This window comes from Bufo gargarizans, chromosome 3 (assembly GCF_014858855.1).
Source record: "Bufo gargarizans isolate SCDJY-AF-19 chromosome 3, ASM1485885v1, whole genome shotgun sequence".
Taxonomy (NCBI): domain Eukaryota; kingdom Metazoa; phylum Chordata; class Amphibia; order Anura; family Bufonidae; genus Bufo; species Bufo gargarizans.
In genome coordinates, this window is record NC_058082.1 from 246,220,052 (window position 1) to 246,245,688 (window position 25,637).

General features: G+C 44.7%; 1 protein-coding gene across 1 annotated transcript; it reads left to right on the forward strand.

Annotated features, from left to right (window-relative positions):
- The first annotated feature begins 1,640 nt into the window (after positions 1 to 1,640).
- On the forward strand, positions 1,641 to 25,067 carry RAB9A (RAB9A, member RAS oncogene family). Its single transcript, XM_044285274.1, is given in 4 exon segments — positions 1,641 to 1,792; positions 17,216 to 17,248; positions 20,006 to 20,400; positions 20,402 to 25,067. Coding segments are annotated over 2 exon segments (606 nt in total). The 5' UTR covers positions 1,641 to 1,792; positions 17,216 to 17,248; positions 20,006 to 20,046; the 3' UTR covers positions 20,654 to 25,067.
- The last annotated feature ends 570 nt before the right edge of the window (positions 25,068 to 25,637 follow it).

Sequence of the window (25,637 nt, forward strand, 5' to 3'; positions counted from 1 at the left end):
GGTGTGAGGCCCCAGAATTCAGAACACGCACAGTGTGACCTGAAGTCTGGGGGCAGGATGCGGCAGGGTGGGCCATATTCTCAATCCACCGCCCCGACCCTACCGTGAAACAAATATGTGGATGGATATTATTATCTACAGTACAATACAGCACCCCATACCTCATCCATCCAGTGACATCTCCTGTCATGTAGACTTTCCTCAACGTCTTCATTCGGAGATAAGACCGCCATGACACCTTCTTTCAGTCGTGTCATTGCAGAGAATTCGGAGGCAAACTGATGCATCCTGAGCGAATCCTTTTCCATTCAGAATGCATTAGGGTAAAACTAATCAGTTTTGGACCGAGCCCTGAACAGGTCTCAGAAACAGAAAGCCAGAACGCCAGTGTGAAAGTAGCCTAAGTAAGGGTCCATTCACACGTCTGCAAAATGGGTCCGCATCCGTTCTGCAATTTTGTTTTTCACAGTAAACATTTTTAGATTCCTCGCTTTACTATCATCCTCTACTATCATTATACACAGGGGGCCATTATATATTATAATAATATAGAGGGGGCCATTATATATTATAATAATACAGAGGGGGCCATTATATATTATAATAATACAGAGGGGGCCATTAATATTATAATAATACAGAGGGGGCCATTAAATATTACTAATAATACAGAGGCAGCTATTATATATCCTAATATTACACAGGGGCCATTATATATTATAATTATAAAGAGGGGTCATTATTAATGGCCCCTCTGTATAATATATAATGGCCCTTCTGTAAAATTAATATATATTCTGGCCCCCTCTGTATAATGTGGCCCCCTCTGTATAATATATACGGTTAAACTGATAATGCCCCCCACCTCCATAGTGCCCCCAGTATGGCCTGCCTTAGGGTAGTTACACAAAAAAAAAAAAAAAATATACTAACTCACCTCTCTTCCTCACTCCATCACCGCTTGTGCCGTCCTGGCGCAGTCGGTCACGAACGCCTCACTGTGCCTTCCCGCGCCGCGCCATCATGTCATCTCGCGAGACCTGACGCAGGAGGTCACGAGGAGGTAACCGCGATCTCCTGCGCCGTTCTAATGCCTCATAGGCTTCAGGCCTGTCCATAGGCTCCCGTGGCCCTCCGTGAAAGGACTGCTGCCTGGCGCCCCCTGCAATTTGGCAACTGGGGCAGCGCCCCCGAGCTACGCCACTGGGTCAGACCCTCCCTGGCTGCTTTGCCATGGCCTTGTCAATCAACGCAGCCAGAGAGAGGCTGGCCACAGAAAGGAGTGGAGCTTGGGTCCCACGAGAGCAATGGTGATGCCCTCATTGCACCAAAAACCGAATTTACTTATTAAGAAAAGGGGCTCTGTATATGACACTTCTCTTCATACTGTCTGGCATAGTTATGTCACTATCCCTGCATTTGGGGACACTGGGCAGCACAGCGTTAGGGTTACAGGATGGGGAGTTGGTGTGGAGAAGTTGGGGTATTCTAGGAGCTGTCCCAAGTACACACATGACAGGGACCGAGCCGGTCACATGACCCTCCCCACCCACACCGGCTGCTGACACCACAGTCAACAGCAGTCACGTGTGCGGCGCGCCCTCTCATTGGCTGACCTGTCCGACGCTCCTAGCTGCAGGACCCGCCCACCGCTAGAGACGTGACGGGCTGCTGACTCTCGCCATGTTGTTTGCCCTGGCGGCGGCGGAGAAGAGACGGAGGAGCAGCACCGTAGACTGCCGCGTTCTTCAGCCTGAGGCGGGAAACTTTATGAGCAGCGTTCCCAGAACAGGTTTGTAGTCTGCGGGAGCTGACGTCACGAGGGGCTCTGCACTGTGGGCTTGTCATGTCATTTTAGTTACTGCAGCTCTTGTGTCTATGGACTGGTGAGGGATATCGCAGTGGTGCAGTGCACAGGTGGTGGTAGGACTGTGGTCTAGTCCTGCCGGGCACTGCAGCACTCTGACTCTACCATATACTTGTATCAGATCCTGTGGAACCTGCTCTGAAGTGGAGCTTCATGACCCTGCCCAGTGCTGGTGACACCTTCATGTGTCCTGATCTCTGATCAAGGTGCAAAACTCATCAGGCCTGAAGATCCTCTGCACTAAGACTGTCCTCGAGATGATGAGAGTTTTCCAACACAGCATATACATTGTATGAAGAAAAGTTCTGGAACTCTTATACCTTGTGTTTCAGTTCCTCATAAATTCAAGATCTGCTTGCTTTACTGAATGGAAACATTTAGGGGGAGATTTATCAAAACTGGTGTAACGTGGAACTGCCTTGGTTGCTCATAGAAACCAATCAGAGTCCACTTTTCATTTTCCACAGCTCCTTAGGAAAATAAAAAGTAGAATCTGATTGGTTGCTATGGGCAACTAGGCCAGTCTTCTTTTCCACCAGTTTTGGTAAATCTCCCCCTTAGTGTTCACATCCTGATGCCTTAGGGTAGGGCTTCATGGTGACTTTCAAGCTGTAATGTACAGGACTACTGTGCGCTTCGAAGAACTCTTGATAACTGCACTTGTTTCCACCTCATGAGTGATGACGTCACCAGGCTAGATGGACCTTCACTCAGGGACCACCACCGATCCTGAGAAAGCAGGGGTTGGAGCGCTGGTTCAGCTCTGTGGCCCCTTCATAAATGGGTCCGCATCCGAGCCGCACAAAATGTGGACCAAAACTACAGCCATGTGAAGGAGCTTTTACTTGAATGGATCTCTGCTATGGTTCTCCCTGCACAGCGGGTGGTGGCGCTCTGCCGTGCAGGGAGAGACTGTGGAGGTGCTGCAGTAGGGGGTCCAGAGGTTAGACCTCCAACAGTCATATCCAAGCGACATGCCATCATTTTATGAGATGGGATTGCCTCTCTGAAATTGAAAAGCTGCACGACAAAAAGTTGCCATGGGGCCGTAGCCTAAGGCTACTTTCACACTCGTGTTTGGTGCGGATCCGTCATGGTTCTGCACAGACGGATCCGTTCGGATAATACAACCGTCTGCATCCGTTCAGAATGGATACGTTTCTATTTTCTGTAACATAGCCATGACAGATCCGTCTTGAACACCATTGAAATTCGAAGGAGGACAGATCCGTTTTCTATTGTGTCAGAGAAAACGGATCCGTCCCCATTGACTTACATTGTGTGCCAGAACGGATCTGTTTGGCTCCGTTTCATCAGATGGACACCAAAACCGTTTTGGTGTCCGCCTGCAGAGCGGAATGGAGACGGAACGGAGGCAAACTGATGCATTCTGAGCGAATCCTTTTCCATTCAGAATGCATTAGGGCAAAACTGATCCAATTTGGACCGCTTGTGAGAGCCCTGAACGGATCTGATAAACGGAAAGCCAAAACGCCAGTGTGAAAGTAGCCTAAGTAAGGGTCCATTCACACGTCCGCAAAACTGGTCCGCATCCGTTCTGCAATTTTGCGGAACAGGTGCGGACCCATTCATTTTCAATGGGGCTGGAATGTGCTGTCCGGTGCGGATCTGCACTTCCGTTCCACAAAAAACTAGAACATGTCCTATTCTTGTCTGCAATTGTGGACAAGAAAAGGCATTTTCTATGAGAATGTCGGTGATGTGCGATTCCGCATTTTGCAGACCACACATTGCCGGTGTCCGTGTTTTGTGGATCCACAACACATACGGACGTGTGAATGGACCCTAAGGGTTCACCTGTTAACTTGGTGCAGTATTTTACTGGGCCATTTCTGCAATCAGTGTTAATATAGTTCTCTATTTACATTTTACTTATATAGACAGATATAGGCTTATACAATTGGGGGTCCGAATTATCTACTCGGTGGGCTTCCCCGTCTACAGCAGTATCGCGGGGTGGTGTTGTTTCTATCTCTGTAAGCATTTACGGTATACTTTTATATGTGTTGTAGATGTCCTTTATGTGAAGGGTTTATTAGCTTGTGTTTGTAGGTTTTATGTGACCTATATAACTTGACTGATTGAAGTGTCAGCAGTTGCATTGGGAAGTGAAAATCTCCATGTTCCGGTGCTAAAGGCGCCTTCACACTTGACAGACTGCGACTGAAAATCCGTTTCATCTATTTGGATGGTGATTGTCAGCTCTTGCGAGCAGGCCCCCACTCCTAGTGTTTCTATTGTTTATTACATTGGAACCCTGTGATGTCTATTTTGCTTTGTACATGTACCCTGCGGAATACGACGACGCTATAAAGATTTTTATTAAATCCCTGTGTTCCTACCAGAACAACCCCATTCAGACGAACTGAACTGATTTTCAGTTATAGAAATTTTCTGCAACAAAATCGCCACGTGTGCAGACATCCAGGGGCTACATGCACATGGTGCGTATTACGTGCAGGTATAGTCACACAATCGGATGTATTTTGCGATCCGCAAAATACGGATGACGCCTGTGTAAAGTCCCTTTTTATTATTTATTTTTTGCGGGCCCGTTGCCTTCAGTGGTTCCGTTAACCGCATTGTGCAGCCAAGTATAGGACATGTTCTATCCTTTGTGTACAGCGCACGGACAGAGGGCTGGAGAGTCCGGCACCATTCTACTCCATAGACCCAAAGAGGGAGATTTATCAAACTGGTGTAAAGTACAACTGCCTCAGTTGCCCATAGCAACCAATCAGATCCCACCTTTCAGTTTCCAAAGGAGCTGTGAAAAACGAAAGGTGGAATCTGATTGGTTGCTATGGGCAACTGAGCCAGTTGTACTTTACACCAGTTTGATAAATGACCCCCAATATTCTCTGCGAAGTGTTAGCATGTGATGAAAGGCACACGTGGGACGGAGCCGGTAACAGGCTGTGTATTTGTTGTACTCGGGGTTGGCATCTTGCTGAATAACAATGGACCTCTTTACAATGAACACTGGAGCTTTTCTTCTATTAGGGCTCATATACACCGAATTATTTTTGCTCCACATCTGATGCACATTTTTTGCGGGTGTGACGTGGACCTATTCACTTCAGTGGGGCTGCAGAAATTGTGGACCGTGCGCTGTATCCATTTGTCCATTCCGTGGCATCCGCAAAAATATAGAACATGTCGTCTTCTTCTTGGCCGCATTACTGACAAGGATATAGGACTATTATGGACTGGGCTTTCCGGATCGCAAACCAGGCTGCGGCCATGTGCATGAGCCCAGTCTGTGTTCACATTTAAAGGGAACCTGTCACCGGGATTTTGGCCATAGAGCTGGGGACATGGGCTGCTAGATGGCCGCTAGCACATCTGCAATACCCAGTAGCTCTCTGCTCTTTTAGTGTGTTAAAAAACCGTTTTGATCGATATGCAAATGAACCTGATATGTGTCCTGTATCCGGAGATGAGTCAAGCTGAAAGGAGTGCCGAAATCTCGCGATGCGCGAGCTAGCGCATGCGTAGTTCGTTCCCTGTGCTGATGCCTCTCTGGATACAGGACACATATCAGGTTCATTTGCATATGGATCAAAACGTTTTTTTAACACAATAAAAGCACACAGAGCTATGGGGACTGGGTATTGCGGATGTGCTAGTGGCCATCTAGCAGCCCATGTCCCCAGCTCTATGGCCAAAATCCCGGTGACAGGTTCCCTTTAACTCCTCAACAGCTGGTGGTGCAGGTCTGCAGCAAAGTTTAAAATAAAGTTTTACTTGAACTTAATCTTTTTATAAATAATGTAGATTTCCAAAAAAATAAAAATGCAGTTTAGTATGAAATACATTTTGTGGTTAGGTGAAGGTCTATGGTAAATATGAACCGCTGGACACGTAAGCATTTTTTTTCCTCCAACTTTTTTTTGTTAATTAGGTGGCATATATATTTTTTTGTCTTTCTGGCTTCTCTTCAAAAACGCAACGATAAAATACACTCAGTCAGGTACTAATGTTCTATGCCAGTTTTTGGTTTGGAAAAGTTTTAAGCCTCATGCAGACATCCATGGAACACGGTCCGTGAGATACCGGACTGGCATTGCAGGAGCGCATGGTGTCATTGGTTGCTATGACTCCATGCGCTCCTGCAATGCCAGTCCGGTATCTCCCGGACGTCTGCAGGGGGCTTTAGTTGTAAGTGCTGTTTTAGCATTTGTGACTTTTTAGCTGGAGGAGGCTAGCCGTGGACAGGAGCCCCATGACCTGACTCATTGATGCGGGAGATTTATCAAAACTGGTGTGAAGGAAAACTAGCTTAGTTACCCATAGCAACCAGTCAGATTCCACCTTTCATTTTCTAAAGGAACTCTGAAAAATGAACAGCAAAAATGCATAAGAGTGTACAAAACTACCCCAAATCTGCAATAAATTGTGTGGATTGATTATGGTTTTACTTCAGTTTAGTGTGGATTTCATTTGGATTTTCTTCATATCTGCATCACGTGCAGGTAGTCTTACATGATCCGAACCTTCCAAATGTCCAGACACCCTAGTCCTTACCCTAAGGGTCCATTCACATGTCTGCAATTTCGGTCCGCATTTTGCAGAACAGAATAGTGGACCCGGACACGGAATTGCGGACCTACAATAGAACATGTCCTATTCTTGTCCGCAATTGCAGACAAGAATAGGCATATTCTATTAGTGCCGGCAATGTGCAGTCCGTGGATCCGCAAAACGCGTTGCGGACGTGTGAATGGACCCTAAGAGACCTGTAGTATTTAAAAAAAAAAAAATATGCATTCACATCATCGTTTGTGTTTTCTGTATTTGTTACAGCATAAGAACAGAAAAATGGGGTAAAAATCTGACCTGTTTTAATCTTCATTTGTTTGGATGGGTTATTTTGAGCGTCGGTTATTTTTGACGGGAGAAAAATTCCCGTCTTTTGCAGTTCATTGCCTGTCAAAAATGACTAAACTTTAACTGTGGATGCACTAAGCACTCCATGGTGGAAATCTTGGGAGGATGCATAGTCACTATGGAGACCAAGCCTTGGGATACAGTTGGGTGCACTGGTTTTTTAGGGGGATTTATGTGTGGTATGGCTGGTGTTCAAGCTTGTAGATATGAAGTAGGGCTGGCGGTTTACACAGAAGACAAGTTGCTTCTGACTGCAGCATGTTAATGAAGTAATGAGTGAGAGCAAAGTTCCTTTTATCTCATTAAAGCGGGAGCGTTCCAGCAGTCTTCTGTCCTCGTTCCTGTCACTATGGGGACAATGCACTGGATTCAGCTGCCCCATCATTTTTCCTTTTCCTCATGTGCTGTAATCTCCCCCTGAGGTGGAGGCACATGACTTTGATCAGAGTTCACGTGGAGCATGATCACTCTCATTATGTGTTGGCCTCATGACTCATTTCAGACTACAGTATTTTTGAAGGTTTTATCTGACTCTGGATAGGTCATCAGCATCTAATCGGTGAGGGGTTAGATGCTTGCTGCTTACCCTAAGCCAGTGACATCACAACCATCAGTCACATGGCCTAGACACAGCTCAGCCCCATTCATTTTGCTACGTGGCTGATGGTTGTGACATCACTGGCCTAGGGTAAGCGGCAAGTAGACCACGGCGCTCACATGAGTGATTGATTGAGTGCTGAGTGTCAGACCCCCACCGATCATCAAATAACCCCTTTAAGTAGAAATTGCTGGTGTTATACCAGGAAAAGTATGACTACGCAATCAATAGGACATGTCAAATGAAGTAATATTGCAATAAAAATATTGTTCTTTATGTACATTACAGTTTCCTCTTTGGTAACACCCCCTGCAGTTGATATTTGGGGTCCACCTTCTCTTGCATTCAGTGGACTGACATGCTAAATGGCTTCCCTCCTCCCTTCCCCTCAGTGTTTGGTATAGAGATCTCATCAAGTAGCAGGTGGAGCAGCCCAGAGACCTTTTATTCTTCCCGACTACTAGATTCATAGACATGTAGAGCTACGTCTCTCTCTGGACAGTGGATGAGGAAATTGTGGGGGCATTACATATCATATGCATCTCTGGGGCTATATGTGAGAGATTCTTTTCTATGCAGGGGAGGACGGAATTAACAAGAGCTAATTGCAATGCATCCTGGGTAGATGCAGGTGCTTGACCGTCACATGTGGATGGCTAGCTCTTCCCTCACCCACAGGATAGAAAGTCCTCCAGGCAAGTGAGTAATGGAGGTTTAAAAAGAGTTTTAAATTTGTGTGATAACCCCTTTAAAGCCACTTCTCGTTTAAAGGGGTTGTCTTACCTCGCCGTTACTAAGGCGTGATGAGACGCTGTCTCCACCACCAGCCAGCTGGAAGACAGCGGAGTGCGCCGATGCTCTGCTGTATCAGTAGCTCACATTGCCGTGTATGAGAGCTAGAGAAACATCCTAGCACAAAAAGCTATGCGGTTTCCTTAAGGGCGTTTCCGATTTTGTAGTCAGCAAAACGCGGATTTACAAAACACTGATACCGGCTGTGTGTTCCGCATTTTGCGGAACGGAACATCCTTGTCCGCAAAACGGATAAGAATAGGACATGTTCTATTTAAAAAATAAAAGAATGGACATATGGATGTGAAGAGCACACGGTGTGTTGTCCGCATCTTTTACGGCCCTGTTGAAGTGAATGAATGGGTCTGCATCCGACCCGCAAAAAATGCGTATCGGATGCTGACCAAAAATATATTTGTGTGCATGAGCCCTAACTCAGAAACGGCATAACTTGCTGTGCTACACTGTTTTCGTAGCTCTCATTCATGGCAGTGAGAGCTACTGAGACAGCAGAGTGCCGCAGCGCTGTTTACCTGGCCGGCTGGTGGGCAGGACTGTGTCACATCTCGCCTTAGTAACGACAAGATGAGACAACCCCTTCAAGTCCTTTTTGTATTCACTTAATTTGGTTGAAGTCTTATAAACTTCAGCTAGTACAGTCACTGTTGCATTTATTAACCTATGCTAACTCGGCTCGACTGAGACCTCGAATTCCTTCTTTGCAGGTTTTGGCGCTCCATAATCAAAGGGGCTTTGCAGCCGTTGGTCATTATGTTACGCCAGTCAAATTGGGTGGTTTTTCAGCTGTACTGACAGCATTATGTGAGTACAGTTCAGTACAGCTGAGGTTGGGCAGGAACACACAGCATTATAAATCATTATAATGCTGTGAGTTTGTGTCAAAGGAGCAGTGTTAAAATGTGAAGATGGAGTCATTGATCATTTGGACTTGATTGTGTCTGATTAAATTATCTTGACCTATGAGTGAATTGAAGACTTGTGTGAAATGTTTGTTCGAGACTTTGTCCATTTTATCTGATGGAATGAACAAACAGACCTGTCTGAAATATTTGTGTCTGACAATTGGCCACTCCAAGGTCTGGAATAATAATGTATACATATATAAAGAAGGACTTATGTATGTTCGGCGGTCACTCAAAAAACGCAACCATTGATTTCAACGAAACTTGGTATACACATTAGGGATCGGCCGATATTCAGTATTTTGACCGTTATCGGTATCTGCATCTATTTTGCTGATATTCCGATAACTTATTGGCAACACAGATCGCGCTGCTCTCAGCGCTCTCCGTGTTCCCTCAGCAGCACAGGGGAGAAGGAAGCAGAGGCGGGAGCTGGCTGCAGAATCACATAGCCGGCTCCCGACCTCTATGAGCAGTAGCTGAGATCTGCGGTAGTTAACCCCTCAGGTGCCGCGGATCGCAGCTACCGCTCATAGAGGTCGGGAGTCGGCTATGTGATCCTGCAGCCAGCTCCCGCCTCCTGTATATGAATTAATGAGAGGTATAAATGAAAAAGAAAGATTTACAAAAAAAAAATTACACGTTAACAATAAACATATTAATTTTCAGCAGATTTGTGTAGGAATTTTTATTAATTTTTTTATGAAAATTCCCAGAATATCGGTATAAATTATCGTCTATCGGCCTGAAAGTTCACAAATTACCGGTATCGGCCCTAAAAAATCTATATCTGTCGATCCCTAATACACATCCCTTGCTACCTGGAAAGAAATTTTGTGTTGATCTCAGCTCTCTCAGCTCTCTCTTCCTCTGAATCTCCTCCTTGCTGGCTGACGTCACAGAGCTGGAGCGCCGAAATCTCGCGATGCGCGAGCTAGTGCATGCGCAGTGTCGGCATCATGTTCATTCCCTGTACTGGCATCAGCACAGGGAACGAACTACGCATGCGCTAGCTCGCGCATCGCGAGATTTCGGCGCTCCAGCTCTGTAACGTCAGCCAGCAAGGAGGAGATTCGGAGGACGCGGGGCGGTGCTGGGCTCCTTTCCGCTTGACTCATCTCCGGATACAGGACTCATATCAGGTCATTTGCATATGGATCAAAACTGTTTTTTAACACAATAAAAGCGCAGAGAGCTATGGGGACTGGGTATTGCAGATGTGCTAACGGCCATCTAGCAGCCCATGTCCCCAGCTCTATGCAAAAAGTCCTGGTGACAGGTTCCCTTTAAAGAGTATCCAAACCTGAAGTCTTGCTCTTATCAGCCAAACAAGCGTTCACCATTTCCCGCACTGAGCGCTCGTCTGAAATTGCCTTAAAATGGCAAAACAGCCTCATGTGAAACGTGTGTGTTTTTTTTTTTTTTTTTTAAGAAAGCCAGAAAATACACAACCTCTACCTTATTAAAAGGAGCAAAAAGCACCATCATGTCCTGTGTATCATATTTCCCCTAGACCTTCAGGGAACATCTGGAAATAGCATTTATCCTGCACAACAGTGCTCTAAAAACCTAAATGTGAAAGCAACCTTAACCTGCAGACTAGAAGAAACTATTGCCACTTAGAAGTTAGGACATCACTTGGATCTTGTGACTTCTAAATATGATTTAACTGCTTGTCTTTTTATGGTATGAGTCAGGACTGTGAGAAGAGGATGTGGATGCATCATTCGCAGTGCACACAAACGGGTCCTTTAGGCCTCTTTTACACAACCGTTTTTTTTATTTTCCTGTTTATTTTCGATGGTTCCGCAAAAAAAAAAAAAAAAAAAAAAGAATGTACTCCATATGCATTCCATTTCCGTTTTTCCGTCCCAGTTGAAAGATAGAACATGTCCTATTATTGCCGCAAATCACTTTCCATGGCTCCATTCAAGTCAATGGGTCCGCAAAAAAAACGGAACACATACGGAAATGTGTTCCGTATGTCTTCCGTATCCGTTCCGTTTTTTTCTGAACCATCTATTGAAAATTTTATGCCCAGCCCCATTTTTTTATGTAATTGCTGTATACTGCATATGCCATACGGAGAAAAGGAAACAAATAACGGAACAACGGATCCATGAAAAACAGACTGCAAAACACTGAAAAAGCCATACGGTCGTGTGAAAGAGGCCTTAGGGTGATTTTCCATGTCATGGCAGGGCCAGGTTCCTACATAGTCCGCTCGTCTGGCCCTGTCAGGTGAGGAAGGGCTGGTAGACAAAGCAGTTGCAAAAGGAATGCACAGAGTGGCTTGGGTCCACTCTCTGTGCACTTAAAGGGATTGTCCCATCTCAGACAGTGGGAGCATATTGCTAGGATATGCCCCCATTGTCTGATAGGTGCGGGTCCCACCGCTGAGACCCGCACCTATATCGAGAACAGAGCCCTGCAAGTGAAGAAGGGCGCGCTGCACATGCGCAGCCGCGCTTCATTCATGTCTGTGGGGCCACCGAAAATAGCCGAGCGCTGGCTCGGCTATTTCCGTCAGCCCCTTAGAAATGAAAGGGAGCCTGGGCCATGCATGCGCGGTACGCTCCCATTAACTTCTATGGGAGCAGCGCTTGGTGGTGGACGGACCCCGGGAAATCTTTGGTCCTCCAGCCACAGCTCTCCCCGCTCCTTTCTTGTTATAGGTGCAGGTCTCGGCAGTGGGACCCGCACCTATCAGACAATGGGGGCATATCCTAGCGATATGCCCCCATTGTCTGAGATGGAAATACCCCTATAAAGAGTGTTTCCTCCCCAACTTCCAAGAGCTATAATGTTTTTAATTTTCTACTTGCGTAGTCCTATGAGGGCTGACAGTTGTATTTTAATTGTACTTTTATTTTTTAATGGCAACATTACAGGAAAAAAAATCTTTGTGGGGGGAAATTCGGTATGATTACAGCAATACCAAATTTATATAATTTCTGTTAGGCTACTTTCACACTAGTGTTAATATTTTCCGGTATTGAGATCCATCATAGGGGCTCAATACCGTAAAAAAAACGCTTTTTGTCCCCATTCATTGTTAATTAGGGCAGAACGTAATGCTCCAAAATGCATTCTGTTCCGTTCTCATACCGGAGAGCAAACCACAGCATGTTGTGGTTTGCTTTCAGTTCTAGGATGTGGGGCAAGACGGATCCATCATGACCCCTAATGCAAGTCAATAGGAACAGATCTGTTTTCTCTGACACAATAGAAAACGGATCCGTCCCCCATTGACTTTCAATGGAGTTGATGACTGATCCGTCTTGGCTATGTTAAAGGTAATACAAACGGATCTGTTTTAATGGATGCAGGCGGTTGTATTATCAGTAACGGAAGCGTTTTTGCTGAACCCTGCCGGATCCAGTAAAAACACTAGTGTGAAAGTAGCCTAATATATTACTGCGTAAAAAAAAAATAACCTTAGCATATTCTGACAGCCATGATTCATCGGCCCCATAGAGATATACACAGCAGGATCTTCTGGCCAGAAACAATGATTGGGGTGTTCACACAAAAGATCATTTCATCTCATGAACGAAGCAATGATAAATATATGCAGTAACATTCATTCCCATTAATCTGCCTGACAATCGGGCAGTGTAAACCCGGCACTGAACACAAACTTGCAACATTATAATGCTTTATGATGTTATGAATTCCAGTCTCGCCATCGAGCTACTGAACTGTAGTCACCGCATTATGTGATCGCAGATCAGCAGTGAGACTCGAGTTTACAATATCACAAACCATTATAATATTGCGAGTTTACTTCACTGGAGCAGCATTCAGGCCAGGAAATACCGCTCACACACGGTGTGTTTCCCAGAATGAATACGCTTGTCTGAAACTTGCCTTAGGGAACTTGTATATGCCATCTTCTGATTGCTTGTCGCATAGACTGCTGTAGAATACGGTTGCAGTCTATGGGATTTTCACAGGCTGCCTGTCAGGCCATGCCTTGGGCATAGCTTTTTAGGCACCTCGCTATGATAGCGCTGGTAGCCTTCACAAGACCCCTGGCTATCATAGCAACTGATCAGAGCCCCACAATATTTGCCAGAAGGAGCCCCCTTCATCCGTCTAACCCCACAGATGCCATGGCTGCTATTGACTCTGGCATTTGAGGGTTTAAATGACTGGAAGAATCGGTCATCTCGGTTCCTGGTCACTGCTGGCTGGTGTCAGCTGTATTATGCAGCCGGCACCCACCATTTATGGAGCGAGCTAAGCGCGTGAACCAGCTCCATACTTTCCCTTAACATCAGTCATGTGCATTTACGTGATTATGCGTTAATATTGAGGATCTATCCTGATCTGATCGTGGGGGGGGCTGGGATTCGGACCCCCACGATCAGTTGTTTGAAGAGGCTGCCGTGCTCCAATCCTCTTCCTTAGCCAATGACATCACATGACCTATTTGCAGCTCAGTAAAGAGAAAACCGGCACTCCGATGAATTGCTGAATGGTTCTTTTTATTGGTCACTCATAAATTCACTGTATTTATGAGTGACCAATAAAAAGAACCATTCAGCAATTCAGAGTGCCGGTTTTCTCTTTACTGGTTTATCTGGGGTGACACCCGCTGACCGAGCACCCACATTGTAACGCCGTGCCGCCCGACATCTTCGCATAACTATTTGCAGCTCGGTCCCGTTCAAGTGAATGAGCCTGGGCTGCTATTCCAAGCACTGCCACTATACAGTATACGGTGCTGTGCTTGGTCAGCTTTGAGGAGGCCGCAGTGGTCACCGGAGCACCACAGCTTCTTCAAACAGCTGATCGGTGGGGGTCTTGGGTTGTTGGTACCCCACCCATCAGATATTGAGCTCCTAGAAAACCCCTTTAACTGCTCATTTGTGTATGGATTACAGATGACTTTTCTTCAGAATGAAGCAGCCGATCAGTAAGTTAAGGGTATCCTTACATTGATTTCAGCTAGCCCTACAACGCAGTGTGCCTGATATTAACAGCGGATTTCCTGGTGACAGACCCAATTTAAAGGGTGTTTTCTGGTGACTGAAATGAATGAGTGCAATGATGACATTCTGTCCATGGCGACGTCATGGCTAATGATTGGCTACCACAGTCACCTGATTCTCTTATGTTGAGATCTATTCCTTGCTTTAATCCAGAGAGAATCTCCTGAACCTGATGTCAGAGGTGTCTGATTTGCTGTTATATTCCTATTGATTTTGTTTTTAAAAAGGGCAAATCATGACCTCCTTGCCTTCTACTTTACACCAGTTTGATAAATGACCCCAACAGTTTCTAAATAAGAACTGTCAAAAATGAAAGGTGGAATCCGATTGGTTGTTATGGGCAACTAAGCCAGTTCTACTTTGCACCAGTTTGATAAATGACCCCAAGTGTATTTGCCAGCTCGTGATACTATGATGTCATGCTCAAAAACATCTTAAAGCAGAAGTCCTCATTCACACAGGGGGGTTTCTGGCTGGTTATTTAAGGGTACTTTCACACTAGCGTTTTTCTTTTCCGGCATAGAGTTCTGTCCTAGGGGCTCTATACAGGAAAAGAACTGATCAGTTTTATCCTAATGTATTCTCGATGGAGAGCAATCCATTCAGGGTGCATCAGTTCAGTCTTTTTGCCTGATCAGGACGGAGAAAATACAGCAGCATGCTGCGGTTTTATCTCCGGCCAAATAAAAAGGAACATGTGCCTGAATGCCGGATCTGGCATTTTTTTCCATAGGAATGTATTAATGCCGGATTCAAAATACCGCAATGCTGGATCCGTCCTTCCGGTCTACACATGCGCAGACCAATAAAAATGTGAAAATAATATATAACTGATCCGTTTCTCCGGATGACAGACGGATCCGTTCTTGCAATGCATTTGTAAGACAAATCCGGATCAGTCTACAAATGCTTTCTGTTTGCATGCAGATTGCAGCGACAGAACTGCTTGCCGGATCACTCTGCCGCCAGTGTGAAAGTACCCTTAAAAAAAAAATATATATATATATATGTTTAGAATGGCGTAAGAAAATTAATGAAGCAATTCTCCACTGATCCCCTGGTGCTCCTGTCCATCTGCTTTCTAAGTCCTCCCTGCTGGTCTCCAGTTTATAGTCCCTCTGGACAAGCAGTGGCATTAGTCCTCGCTGCAGCCAGTGGTTTGCTGAGGGGGCATTTCCTGTGTGTCAAGAGCTATCTGGCTGTAGAGACCAATGCGAGTTCTAAGAATCCTCTGAACGGGAGCGGCAGGAGATCGGGGAGTATGGTTTCTTGTGCCATTTATCGACTGGACAAACCTTATCCAACCCAGCCACGTTCTGTTGTGCAAATAACTAATAAAAAACTTTTTTTTTCCCAGCCATTAGTTGTCCTTAATGTGCAGTTTATGGTACTATCAGCTGGTATAAAGTGTTTTTGATGTTTTTGCATGGTGTCTGATCTTATTGTCACTTTCTGGCATCATGGCCATGTTAGGTGCTTGCAGTCCTTGCTGTGTATGGTGTTCCTCTTCATCAGAGCAGGAGCGGTGTCAGTAATTTCCCCCATAATTATGGGCAGTGTTCAGTTGTGAAATCCTTTCCTTGTCTGTCTGATTGCCTCCTTATTGCTGATGTGTCATATGACTGGAGCATGAAAACAAGGCTGTCGTGGTTCCAGGTCCCCTACTGGTTGTCAGCTGGTTTATTTTCCATGAAGCTTTTAGCGCTTTAACAGTCTTGTTTCATTGTGGATTGTTATTTTTCTTCCTCCTTTCACCTTGGGGTGTGATTATGAACTACTTTCTTAATATTTCTATTAACAAAAATATCCCCTTAATATATGAACTTTGACTCCCTACACACATGAATGTGCTCTGGATTTTTTATTATTTTAATTTGTTTTTATTTTTTTATACACAAAAAAAAATAGAAAAAAAACCCCGCCTAAATATTCAGCATGCTGCTTTTCTCAAAAAATACCAGAACCAAAAAACTATCCAATTAACATAAAATGCTGATGGCAAAAAAGCGTGCGTGTAGTTGTGTGTCATGAATAACTAGATGAGAATTCCTCTTGCAGATCCGCAATACACCTGGCCGGCACCCCCATTCTTGTCCGCAATTGCGGACAAGAATAGGACATGCTCTATTTTATTGCGGACCGGAAGATCTCCGCATTTTTTCTGGCCCCATAGAGAATGAATGGGTCCGCAGCCATTCCGGATAACTGTGGAATGGATGTGGACCCGTTCTACGGACGTGTGAATGGACCCTAAAGCTGGGTTTCTGCTTCCAGATTTTGTAAGATGTTTTTAAAGACAAAGCCAAGAACTGGTCATCAGTTCATAAAAAAACCTGAACAGATTGTACGCCCTCATGGGCAGGGCCCTCTCTCCTTCTCTACCAGTCTGTAACTCGTCTTGTTTATGCTTAGTGCAATTGTCTGTATTATGTATGTGCCCCCTTTTCATATTTATAGCGCTATGGAATGAATGACTCTTTAATAATAAATAATAATAACATGGAGGGGGGTTGCTCCTGCTCCTAGAGGCTCTGTTCTACCTCATGTCACGCCCTGCCATCCTTGATTGACAGGGCCAGCGTTCATCTTCTCGCGCAGGCCCTGTGTGCTGGATAAATCTTGCGCCTGCGCAGTGACGTTTACCGGGCCGGCAGGAGGAGACGAGCGCTGCCTGGCCCTGTCAATCAAGGATGGCAGGGCGTGACATGAGGTAGGAGAACGGAGCCTCTAGGAGCAGGAGCCACCCCCTTCTGCTCCTAGAGGCTAATTTGCATATCATAAAAGTAAAAATTGTGCAGTAAGGGGGCTATCAGTAACCATATGAATAGCAGAGTTAGGGTTTGCTGACATTGGCACATCGCTAATGTCAGCCAGTTTAATAGGGTTAAATCTGGTGACAGAAACCCTTTAATACAAGGTAGTTACTAATGTATTGTGATTGTCCATGTTGCTTCCTTTGCTGGCTGGATTCATTTTTCCATCACATGATACACTGCTTGTTTCCATGGTTACATATGTTAATATGGCATTCGCTTTTTTTTTATGACTTGAAGAGACTGTGACGGTGTAATTCTTGTTAACCAGTTGCGCTTACATTTTTCTATTTTTTCTTTTTTTTTTCTTTTAGTTCCTGAGTGATGTCAGACAGTGAAGCTGGAAGGTATGAACACAACTTTACTATTGTTTTATTCCTAAACCTTGTATTGATTGAGAACACCTTTTGGGGGGATGGGTGGGATTTGGTTTAAGTGCTATGAACACCTTCCTCCATGGTATGTTCACATGGCTAAAATCCACGGCAGGAAAATCACTAGCTGATAACCCGTTGTTTTTGGTGACAGATTTTTAATTTGGTGGTGGTTTTAGAGGAGTTTTTACAAGGGTTTTAGAAGAGGTTTTCCAGCTTCCCCATTGACCTCAATGAAATCCACAATCAATTTCAACAGTTTGACAAAATACGGATCTGCAAAAAATATGGATGACGTCCGTGTGCATTTCGTTTTTTGCGGAATGGAACAGCTGTCCCCTGAACAATACTATCCTTGTCCGTTATGCAGACAGTAATAGGACATGTTCTATCTTTGAACGGAAATGGAAGGCATACGGAGTACCTTCCTTTTTTTTTTTTTTTTGCGGAGCCATTGAAATGAATGGTTCCGTATACAGAACACAAAAAACGGAACGTAAACGGGAAAATAAACGTCCGTGTGCAAGAGGCCTTAAGGGGACTTAGGGGGTCATTTATGAAGCTGAAATATGCCTATATTAGGCGTATTTCAGGTGCAGATTATGGAGTAACTGTTAGTTGCATCGGAATCTGCGACTTTTCCCTGCTCTCGCCAGGTCTAAAAAAAGTGCACGTGGTGGGGAACGGGACAGGTCGGCAGGCCCGTCTCATTTACCATTTTCCACGCCTGGTTTAGGCATAAAAAAATAAATAAAAAATGTCTAAATGTAAGACCGCTAGGAAGATGTCTTACATTTAGAAGCGACGGTGGATCTACCGAAGTTATGAAGAGGCCTGAGCTTTTACATAACTGTGGCAGATCCACTGCCAGCGCAGGGGTTTATTCATGAATGGGCCCCTGAATGTTAAAAACTCGACCTTGTGTACACAGTGTAAGATTGTAGAAGATTGTGCAGAAGAGCTCAGAGAGCGACTTGAGAACAAGCCATCAGACAGCTGCTGTTGGAGAAGCCAAACTGTGCAACGTTTATAGTAATCTATTGAAAAAAAATAGTTTTAGGCCTAAATCAGTGTAAATCAATAAAAAAGGTGGCTTAGAATGTGTAAATAGACTTTAAAAACAGGGGATCTCCTAACTGGTCCTTTTTACTACTGCAAGCGGCTTTCTAGTCAGAAAAACTATGAATGCAGGGCAGCGGCCCTCTGTGGGCACCTGCGCCCTGGAAATAGTCTATGGTGTACCAATATGCCTTAGACTATTCCTGCCACTAATTAGCGCAGACTCTTGAGAGTTTAGATATGCCAGGTGGATTTATTGTGACTCATACACTTCAAACTGTGAAGTAGGTGCCAGCAACATTTGCAATAATGAGCAAGTAAGTGATTCTGCTGGTAAAATTACAAGGTACTGCCCCAGTCGGGCGTTAATTGCTCAGTTTTAATGAAAATAATGTTGTGCTGTGAGTCATATGGAGAGTTGCGATGTTTCAAGACGTTTCGGTCATGTGAGACCTTTATCAATAGATCGCAGGTAGCGTAGCGGAGAGCCTGACGGCTGCACAGCAGAGAAAGCAGGGAGCTCCCTGCTTTCTCTGCTGTGCAGCCGTCCCACTCTCCACTACGCTACCTGCTATCTATTGATAAAGGTCTCACATGACCGAAACGTCTTGAAACATCGCAACTCTCCATATGACTCACAGCACAACATTATTTTCATTAAAACTGAGCAATTAACGCCCGACTGGGGCAGTACCTTGTAATTTTACCAGCAGAATCATTTACTTGCTCATTATTGCAAATGTTGCTGGCACCTACTTCACAGTTTGAAGTGTATGAGTCACAATAAATCCACCTGGCATATCTAAACTCTCAAGAGTGTGCGTGGTTTTCTCTACAAATATACACGGGCTCTGCCCTATACCACAGCACCTCGCCCTCCAACCAGGAGTGCAAGTTGCTCCCCCCTACGCCACTCATCAGCGCAGGGTGCACTATGTACAGTGTAGGCAGGATATTATAGCTAAATGATAAAGTACATGGGAGATATACTATACTGGGTAAATTGCAGTGTTGGCACTTTGCGATAAATAAGTGCTGTTTGGGCACTCTGTCTCTTAAAGGTTCACCATCACTGTTAGGCCGAATGCACACAGGCCATGTTCCGCAGCCGAGAGCGGTCTGTGGTATGCCGGGTTGGATTCCTGTTCAGAGCAGGAGCGCACAGCGTCATTGGTTGCTATGACGCCGTGCGCTTCATTCCGCCGCTGCACCACAGTAATACACTATACGAGTGTATTACTGTAGTGCAGCGGCGGCATGAAGCACACGGCGTCATAGCAACCAATGGCAGCCGTGCGCTCCTGCTCTGAACAGGAATCCAGCCCGGCATACCACGGACCGCTCTCGGCCGTGTGCATTCGGTCTTATAGAGCAGTTCTGTTGTGTAGCTTTTATCCACCATAAGCCGAAGCCTAAAAGAGGACACGGGGGAACTTGAAATACAGGTTGAGAATCTACTGTGCATCTAGAAGCAGATGATTACTGTGGTGCAGTGTGTTGGCTACATATTGTATACTATTTGTCCAGTTAGTTTCCATTTGATACAATCAGTACGGATGTTGCACAAGACCAGGGCGTTGTCCTGATTAGATCACCAACAATTTCTTAACTGGTTCTCCATGAATTTTCATGCTAAACGATTCCATTTGTTTTTTTTTCCTCTCTCCCTAGAACACCATATTGAAGACCATAAAATTAGTATAGCTTTCACAATGGCATCAAAGTCTTCCTTACTGAAAGTAATACTTTTGGGAGATGGAGGTGTGGGAAAGAGTTCTCTGATGAATCGATACGTTACCAACAAGTTTGACACTCAGCTGTTTCACACAATAGGCGTTGAGTTCTTGAACAAGGAGCTTGAAGTGGACAATCACATGGTCACCATGCAGATCTGGGACACTGCAGGTCAGGAACGGTTCAGGAGCTTGAGGACCCCTTTTTACAGGGGATCTGACTGTTGTCTACTAACATTTAGTGTAGATGACTTGCAGAGCTTTCAGAACTTAAACAACTGGAAGAAAGAATTCATCTACTATGCAGATGTCAAAGACCCAGACAGTTTTCCAGTTTGTGGTTTTGGGAAACAAAGTTGACATCAGTGAACGTCAAGTGTCCATGGAAGAAGCTCAGGCTTGGTGCAGAGACAATGGGAACCATCCATATTTTGAGACGAGCGCAAAAGATGCCATCAATGTGGCAGCAGCATTTGAAGAAGCTGTCCGAAGGGTTTTGGCTATTGAAGACAGATCGGACCAACTGATGCACAACGATACAGTAAATCTACATAGAAAACCTAAGTCCAGCTCGTCATGCTGTTGACACACAATAGGTATTGCGCCTGGTGGAGCCATTCATCCTGCAAGGCATGCTCAAAAAGAAGCAAACCAGGGTATCACACTGGAGTTTCATTAAAAAGTCGATTAAAATCACTTTTCTGGAGAAGCCGTAGACCTAATAAGAGCTATCACTCATGGTGGGAGGAAATATATCACAGATGCTATGCCGCTTACTCCGAATAATATGTGTATTAATGTAACTAACAAGTCTTATTGTAAATGCGCGAGACACGTCTCCTAAAGGTTACACCTCATGTCCCCTATTATTTATGTGCAGTCACAACCGTAGGTTATATTGGCAGCATACCGTTCACATGTCATTTAGAAACTCCTCTGCCGTCTGTTTTCAGCTCTGTATACTTACCTGCTGGACCCTTATGTTTAACTTGCTGTTGGCGGAAAAGTCCACCATTTGGTACTGTAACCTCCGTTTTGTATATTGGTGTCATAGAGGTTAATTTACTAACACCTTTTGATATGGTCTACTTATATCAGAAACCTGCACAAGTTACATTATCTGAACCTCTGTAAAGAGATGGTTGTAGCCGTAAACTGCTGGGCATGGGAGGTCTATGTGTATGGGTGTTAGTATGCCAAGAAAGGACAATGGGAGGCAGTTTCTGTGCGGTATCTTGCAAGGTCCAGGAGGTTCTGTTCTATGCTGCAGTTTGCCCTTTCGTTTAGCGACCTGTAAAGTTCTGCAGGCAGCAGTATAGATCTGAGCGCCCTGGAATCATGTTAGTATGACTTAAGGCCCCTTTACACTACTCAGTTGAGTAGACCAGTGTTTTCCAACCAGTGTGCCTCCAGCTGTGTCAAAACTACAACTCCCAGCATTCCCGCACAACCAAAGACTGTCCGGGCATGTTGGGAGTTGTAGTTTTGCAACAGCTGGAGGCACACTGGTTGGGAAACACTGACTATTGTCAGGAATCGCCTGCTCATCAGTAGAGGAGAAGGCTGCATTTACATGGAGCCTTTCCTCCCCAGTATGAGGAGAAGCGATCATTAATGCCATTGCTTGTTCCCATACAGAATCATTGGTTGTGGGCAGCAGAGCGCAGTTTAGACGAAACGATGGCAAACAATGATTTAGGTGTCCGCAGATGAACACACAGAACACTCATTCATTGGCAGCACATTTACACCAGCATTCTTAGGAACTCTTGCTTACTGATACTCTGCCTGAACGTTGGGCAGTGTAAAGGGCACTTCAGTGGTAGGTGGCGGCTTTGAGACCTAACTACATGCAAACCTTGTATCCAAAAAATCTACAATGGATACATGTGAATGGGGTTTCGAGAACCCGTCACGTGCTGCAGAAGGAAGCCATGATGAGGATTTGAGAGCCTACTGAAAAGACTGAAGATTTGCTGTGATTGATTCACCTATTCCACAGTGGGAAATATCTGCTGCACATAACCTAGTACATTTTTGGTAAAACTGTACAGCTGGCCATACTCTAGAGATTCTTGGATGGCTGAAAAGGCTGATACAGACCATTTTCGCACAACCACTGCACTTTTTCAGGACGAGCATGAGTGACTTATATCTGTAACTGATATCTGTTCTTGTCAGGGCTGTAGTTGAAAAGTCATTCATGCCTAATTGACAGATCTGTATCCCATCAGTTGAAGGCCACAGATCCCTGCAGAGATCTGTTGGTTGGTTTTGTCAGAATTATTATTATTTTTTTTTTAAACTTCTGGCATTATCATCCAAGACAACAACCTTCACAGACCAACCATTAAAAAAAAAAACAGATGCTTGAAATCTCCATGTATGGCCAGCTTCAGGCTTTCAGTAGCACCAATGATTACCTCTTTGGTTAGACTTCACCTGGCCGTATAAACAGTTGATCAATGTGAGGGGTGTATAGTTTGCACCAACAGTGGAATTAAAACTTGTAAAGCCCGGAAGTAGCTGTAGACTTAAATCTTGAGATCTGAGCCGATGCGGTCAAATACCACGCAGCCGTATGAGCTTCAGTGTGCACTAATTTAACTAATTAGGACTGAACTGTTTTGTTAGTCTGTATTGTTAAAGGGGTTGTCCGTGACTAATACAGACCTCCCACCGTGGCTGACCCGCGGTGCTGAGCAAACTTACCGGGTCCGCTGTTGGGTTTGGTGTTTGACATTCCTGGGCTGGATCTTCCTCTCCCTGCAGCGCTGGAAACAACATCTGTTGACAGGAGGCACGCAGGCAGCAGCAGTGACCTGCTCCCCTTGTGAGGGAGAGGAAGATCTGGCCCAGGAGCGACAGACAACAAACCCCTCATCAAATCCGCAATTGGATGCAATTGGGGAAAACCCAATTTTTCCAGGACACTCGTACATTAGTTTAATAATACATATCCCCACAGCTATCCACCTGTGGGAACTATTCCTCACATAACCTGTTAAGGGTTCTTTGAGAATGGAGAAAAACTGTATGGAAAAAATAAAAGTAGTTGCGGTAATTATTTTACGTCTAAGAATTAACACCAAAACCTTGCTGCCTGGCTATTTTCTGCTCTCCCATAGAAATGAATGGAGTGCAGCCGTGCATGCGCGGTATGCCCTACTTCACCGCTGTAAAGACAGGTGTGGGTGCCAGAGGTGGTACCTGCACCTATCAGACATTGGGTGATATGTCCCCAATGTATGAGATGATACAACCCCGTTAAATTGTATTAAACCAATTTTAATTAGCTTGAGAATCATGGGATAATCTACCCTTTTAAATTTGGTGTAGACGGAGTTAATTTGAGGGCTTGTCCAGGCTGGTGCTTTGGTTGCCTCTATCCAAACGTGTGTTCTATATTACATGGGGATATGATGTAAGCCCTGAAGTCATTGATTATCTGGGGCTAATCTAGGCAGGGGTGTCACTCTTTATAAGTCAAGCTGCTGCGTGACCACCCAAGCCCTATGTATAAAGAAACTGATATATGCTCTATTTGCTAATAATTTGTCAGAACTACAAAATAAATGTATAAACAGAACTATATTTTTACAGAATCTACATTCCAGTTTTAGTTCACAGATGCATCATGTGGGGAAATGTGTAATTTATAGAGCTTTAGTGTTTAGTTCATACCCCATGGTCAGAAGTATGTAGACCTCCACAAGTCCTATCCATATCCGCTTGTTAAGAAGCCAATTCTAGCCCTTCAAAGTGTTTCGGGTACTGCCACACGTGGTGCACATGCTGTGGATTTACATGCGGAAAATCAACATATTTACAGTACCAGCAATGAGATTTCAGAAAAAATGCTGTGTAACGGACCTTGCATGGCAAGCTTTTACTCCCCACCATGTCATTTGTGCTGTGGGTTTTACAATGCAGTGTGTAGGTTGAAAGCAGCAGAAGACCTGTTACGATTGTGGCAGCCATGCCACCGTGAAAACCAGCCTATTTGAGACCGTTTTTCCAGCGGATTTCAGCCAGTTACACCACAGATTTTCCACTGCTGAAAATCTGCAGCAGACCCGCCAAATTTGTGGATTTGATAGACAGTCACAAGAGCATTATGGGGCATTAAAGGGAATCTGTCAGCAGTTTTATGCTGCTAGGTCCCTAACGGCTCCAACACATCCCGATGAGTCCCCATCTTCATGAGCTTCTGGCTCTCTACGTCTCTTGCCACTGATTGACACATCTTTAAATTAGCAGTAAGGGGTGAAGAAAATCAAGAGCTCATGTTCAATTCAAGATTTTATCAAAAACGACTGGGTCAATTAAAGAAAGTGACCCAGCATTCTGGGAGGGGGATTTAAAACTGGTGACCGATTTTACTGACCCAGACTTCTCACCTACCTTGCGTGACCACTGCTCCATTCAGATGGGATACTGGTCTTGTGATTATCCATTTATCATCTATTCTATGCCTAGGTGATGTTCATGAGCCCTGGCTTAGCAGCGGGGATTTCTTTTCCACACCAAAGTTTCATTGCTGTTGTCAAAACGGCATTATCATGTGAAAACAGTTTGTCAGGCTGTTCATGCAGAATTCAAAGGGATTGGCTGAGATCTCGGACACCTCCTACCATTGCATAAGATAACTATCATAAACTTGCGCGTTTCTCCAGCACAGTTCTCTGTGCTGCTGGTCCGGTACTCCCACCGCAGTAGCAGTTAGCGGCTGAATCCAGACACGTCACAGTACTGCATGACTAGACTGTAGCACATACTGGTTGGCTCTCAGTTTCCTGCCATATGTTTTGGCAATGTTGCAGCATGAACTACACCCCTAACAAGCAAGGCGCAGTGGATTATTAGTTTTGGCTAAATTAAGGGTACTTTTACACTTGCAGCAGAGGATTCCGGCTGGCAGTTCCGGACGCAAACGGATGGCATTTGTCAGACAGATCCGGATCTGTCTGACAAATGCATTGAAATACCGGATCCGTCTCTCCGCTGTCATCCGGTATAACTTTTTTTTTTTGCATTTTTAAAGGTCTGCGCATGCGCAGACAGGAAAGCCAGATCCGGCACTGATACACTTCAGTGTAAATTAATGGCGGATCCGGCATTTGAACAGTTGTTTTCCAGTATTGAGCTTCTGCGACGGAACTCAATACCGGTAAACAAAAAAGTACCCTTATCTAAAAAAAAAATAAAAAAAAATTATTTGGCTGCAGACACAATAATTAAAGTGGGCCAGTTTTGATTTTCTGCTTGGAGGTTCAGTATTTTGGGGTGGAGCTTTTATGGCTTAGCAGTTTGCAGATTACTTGATAACAGGGCTAGCTTTTGATAAGATGGCATTCTGTGCGACTGTGCCATTACTGAGCTCTGCATTAAAACCCATTCTGCTAAACAGGTGTATAAAATCCAGCACACAGCCATACAATATATGGACTGAAATGCCTAAACTGACAAAGGGGTGTCCACATACTTTAACCATGTAGTGTATGCATTAATTGCTACATTAAAGCTATGGCCACGTGGCGATATCTTTTAAAATTCACAGAAAAAAAAAA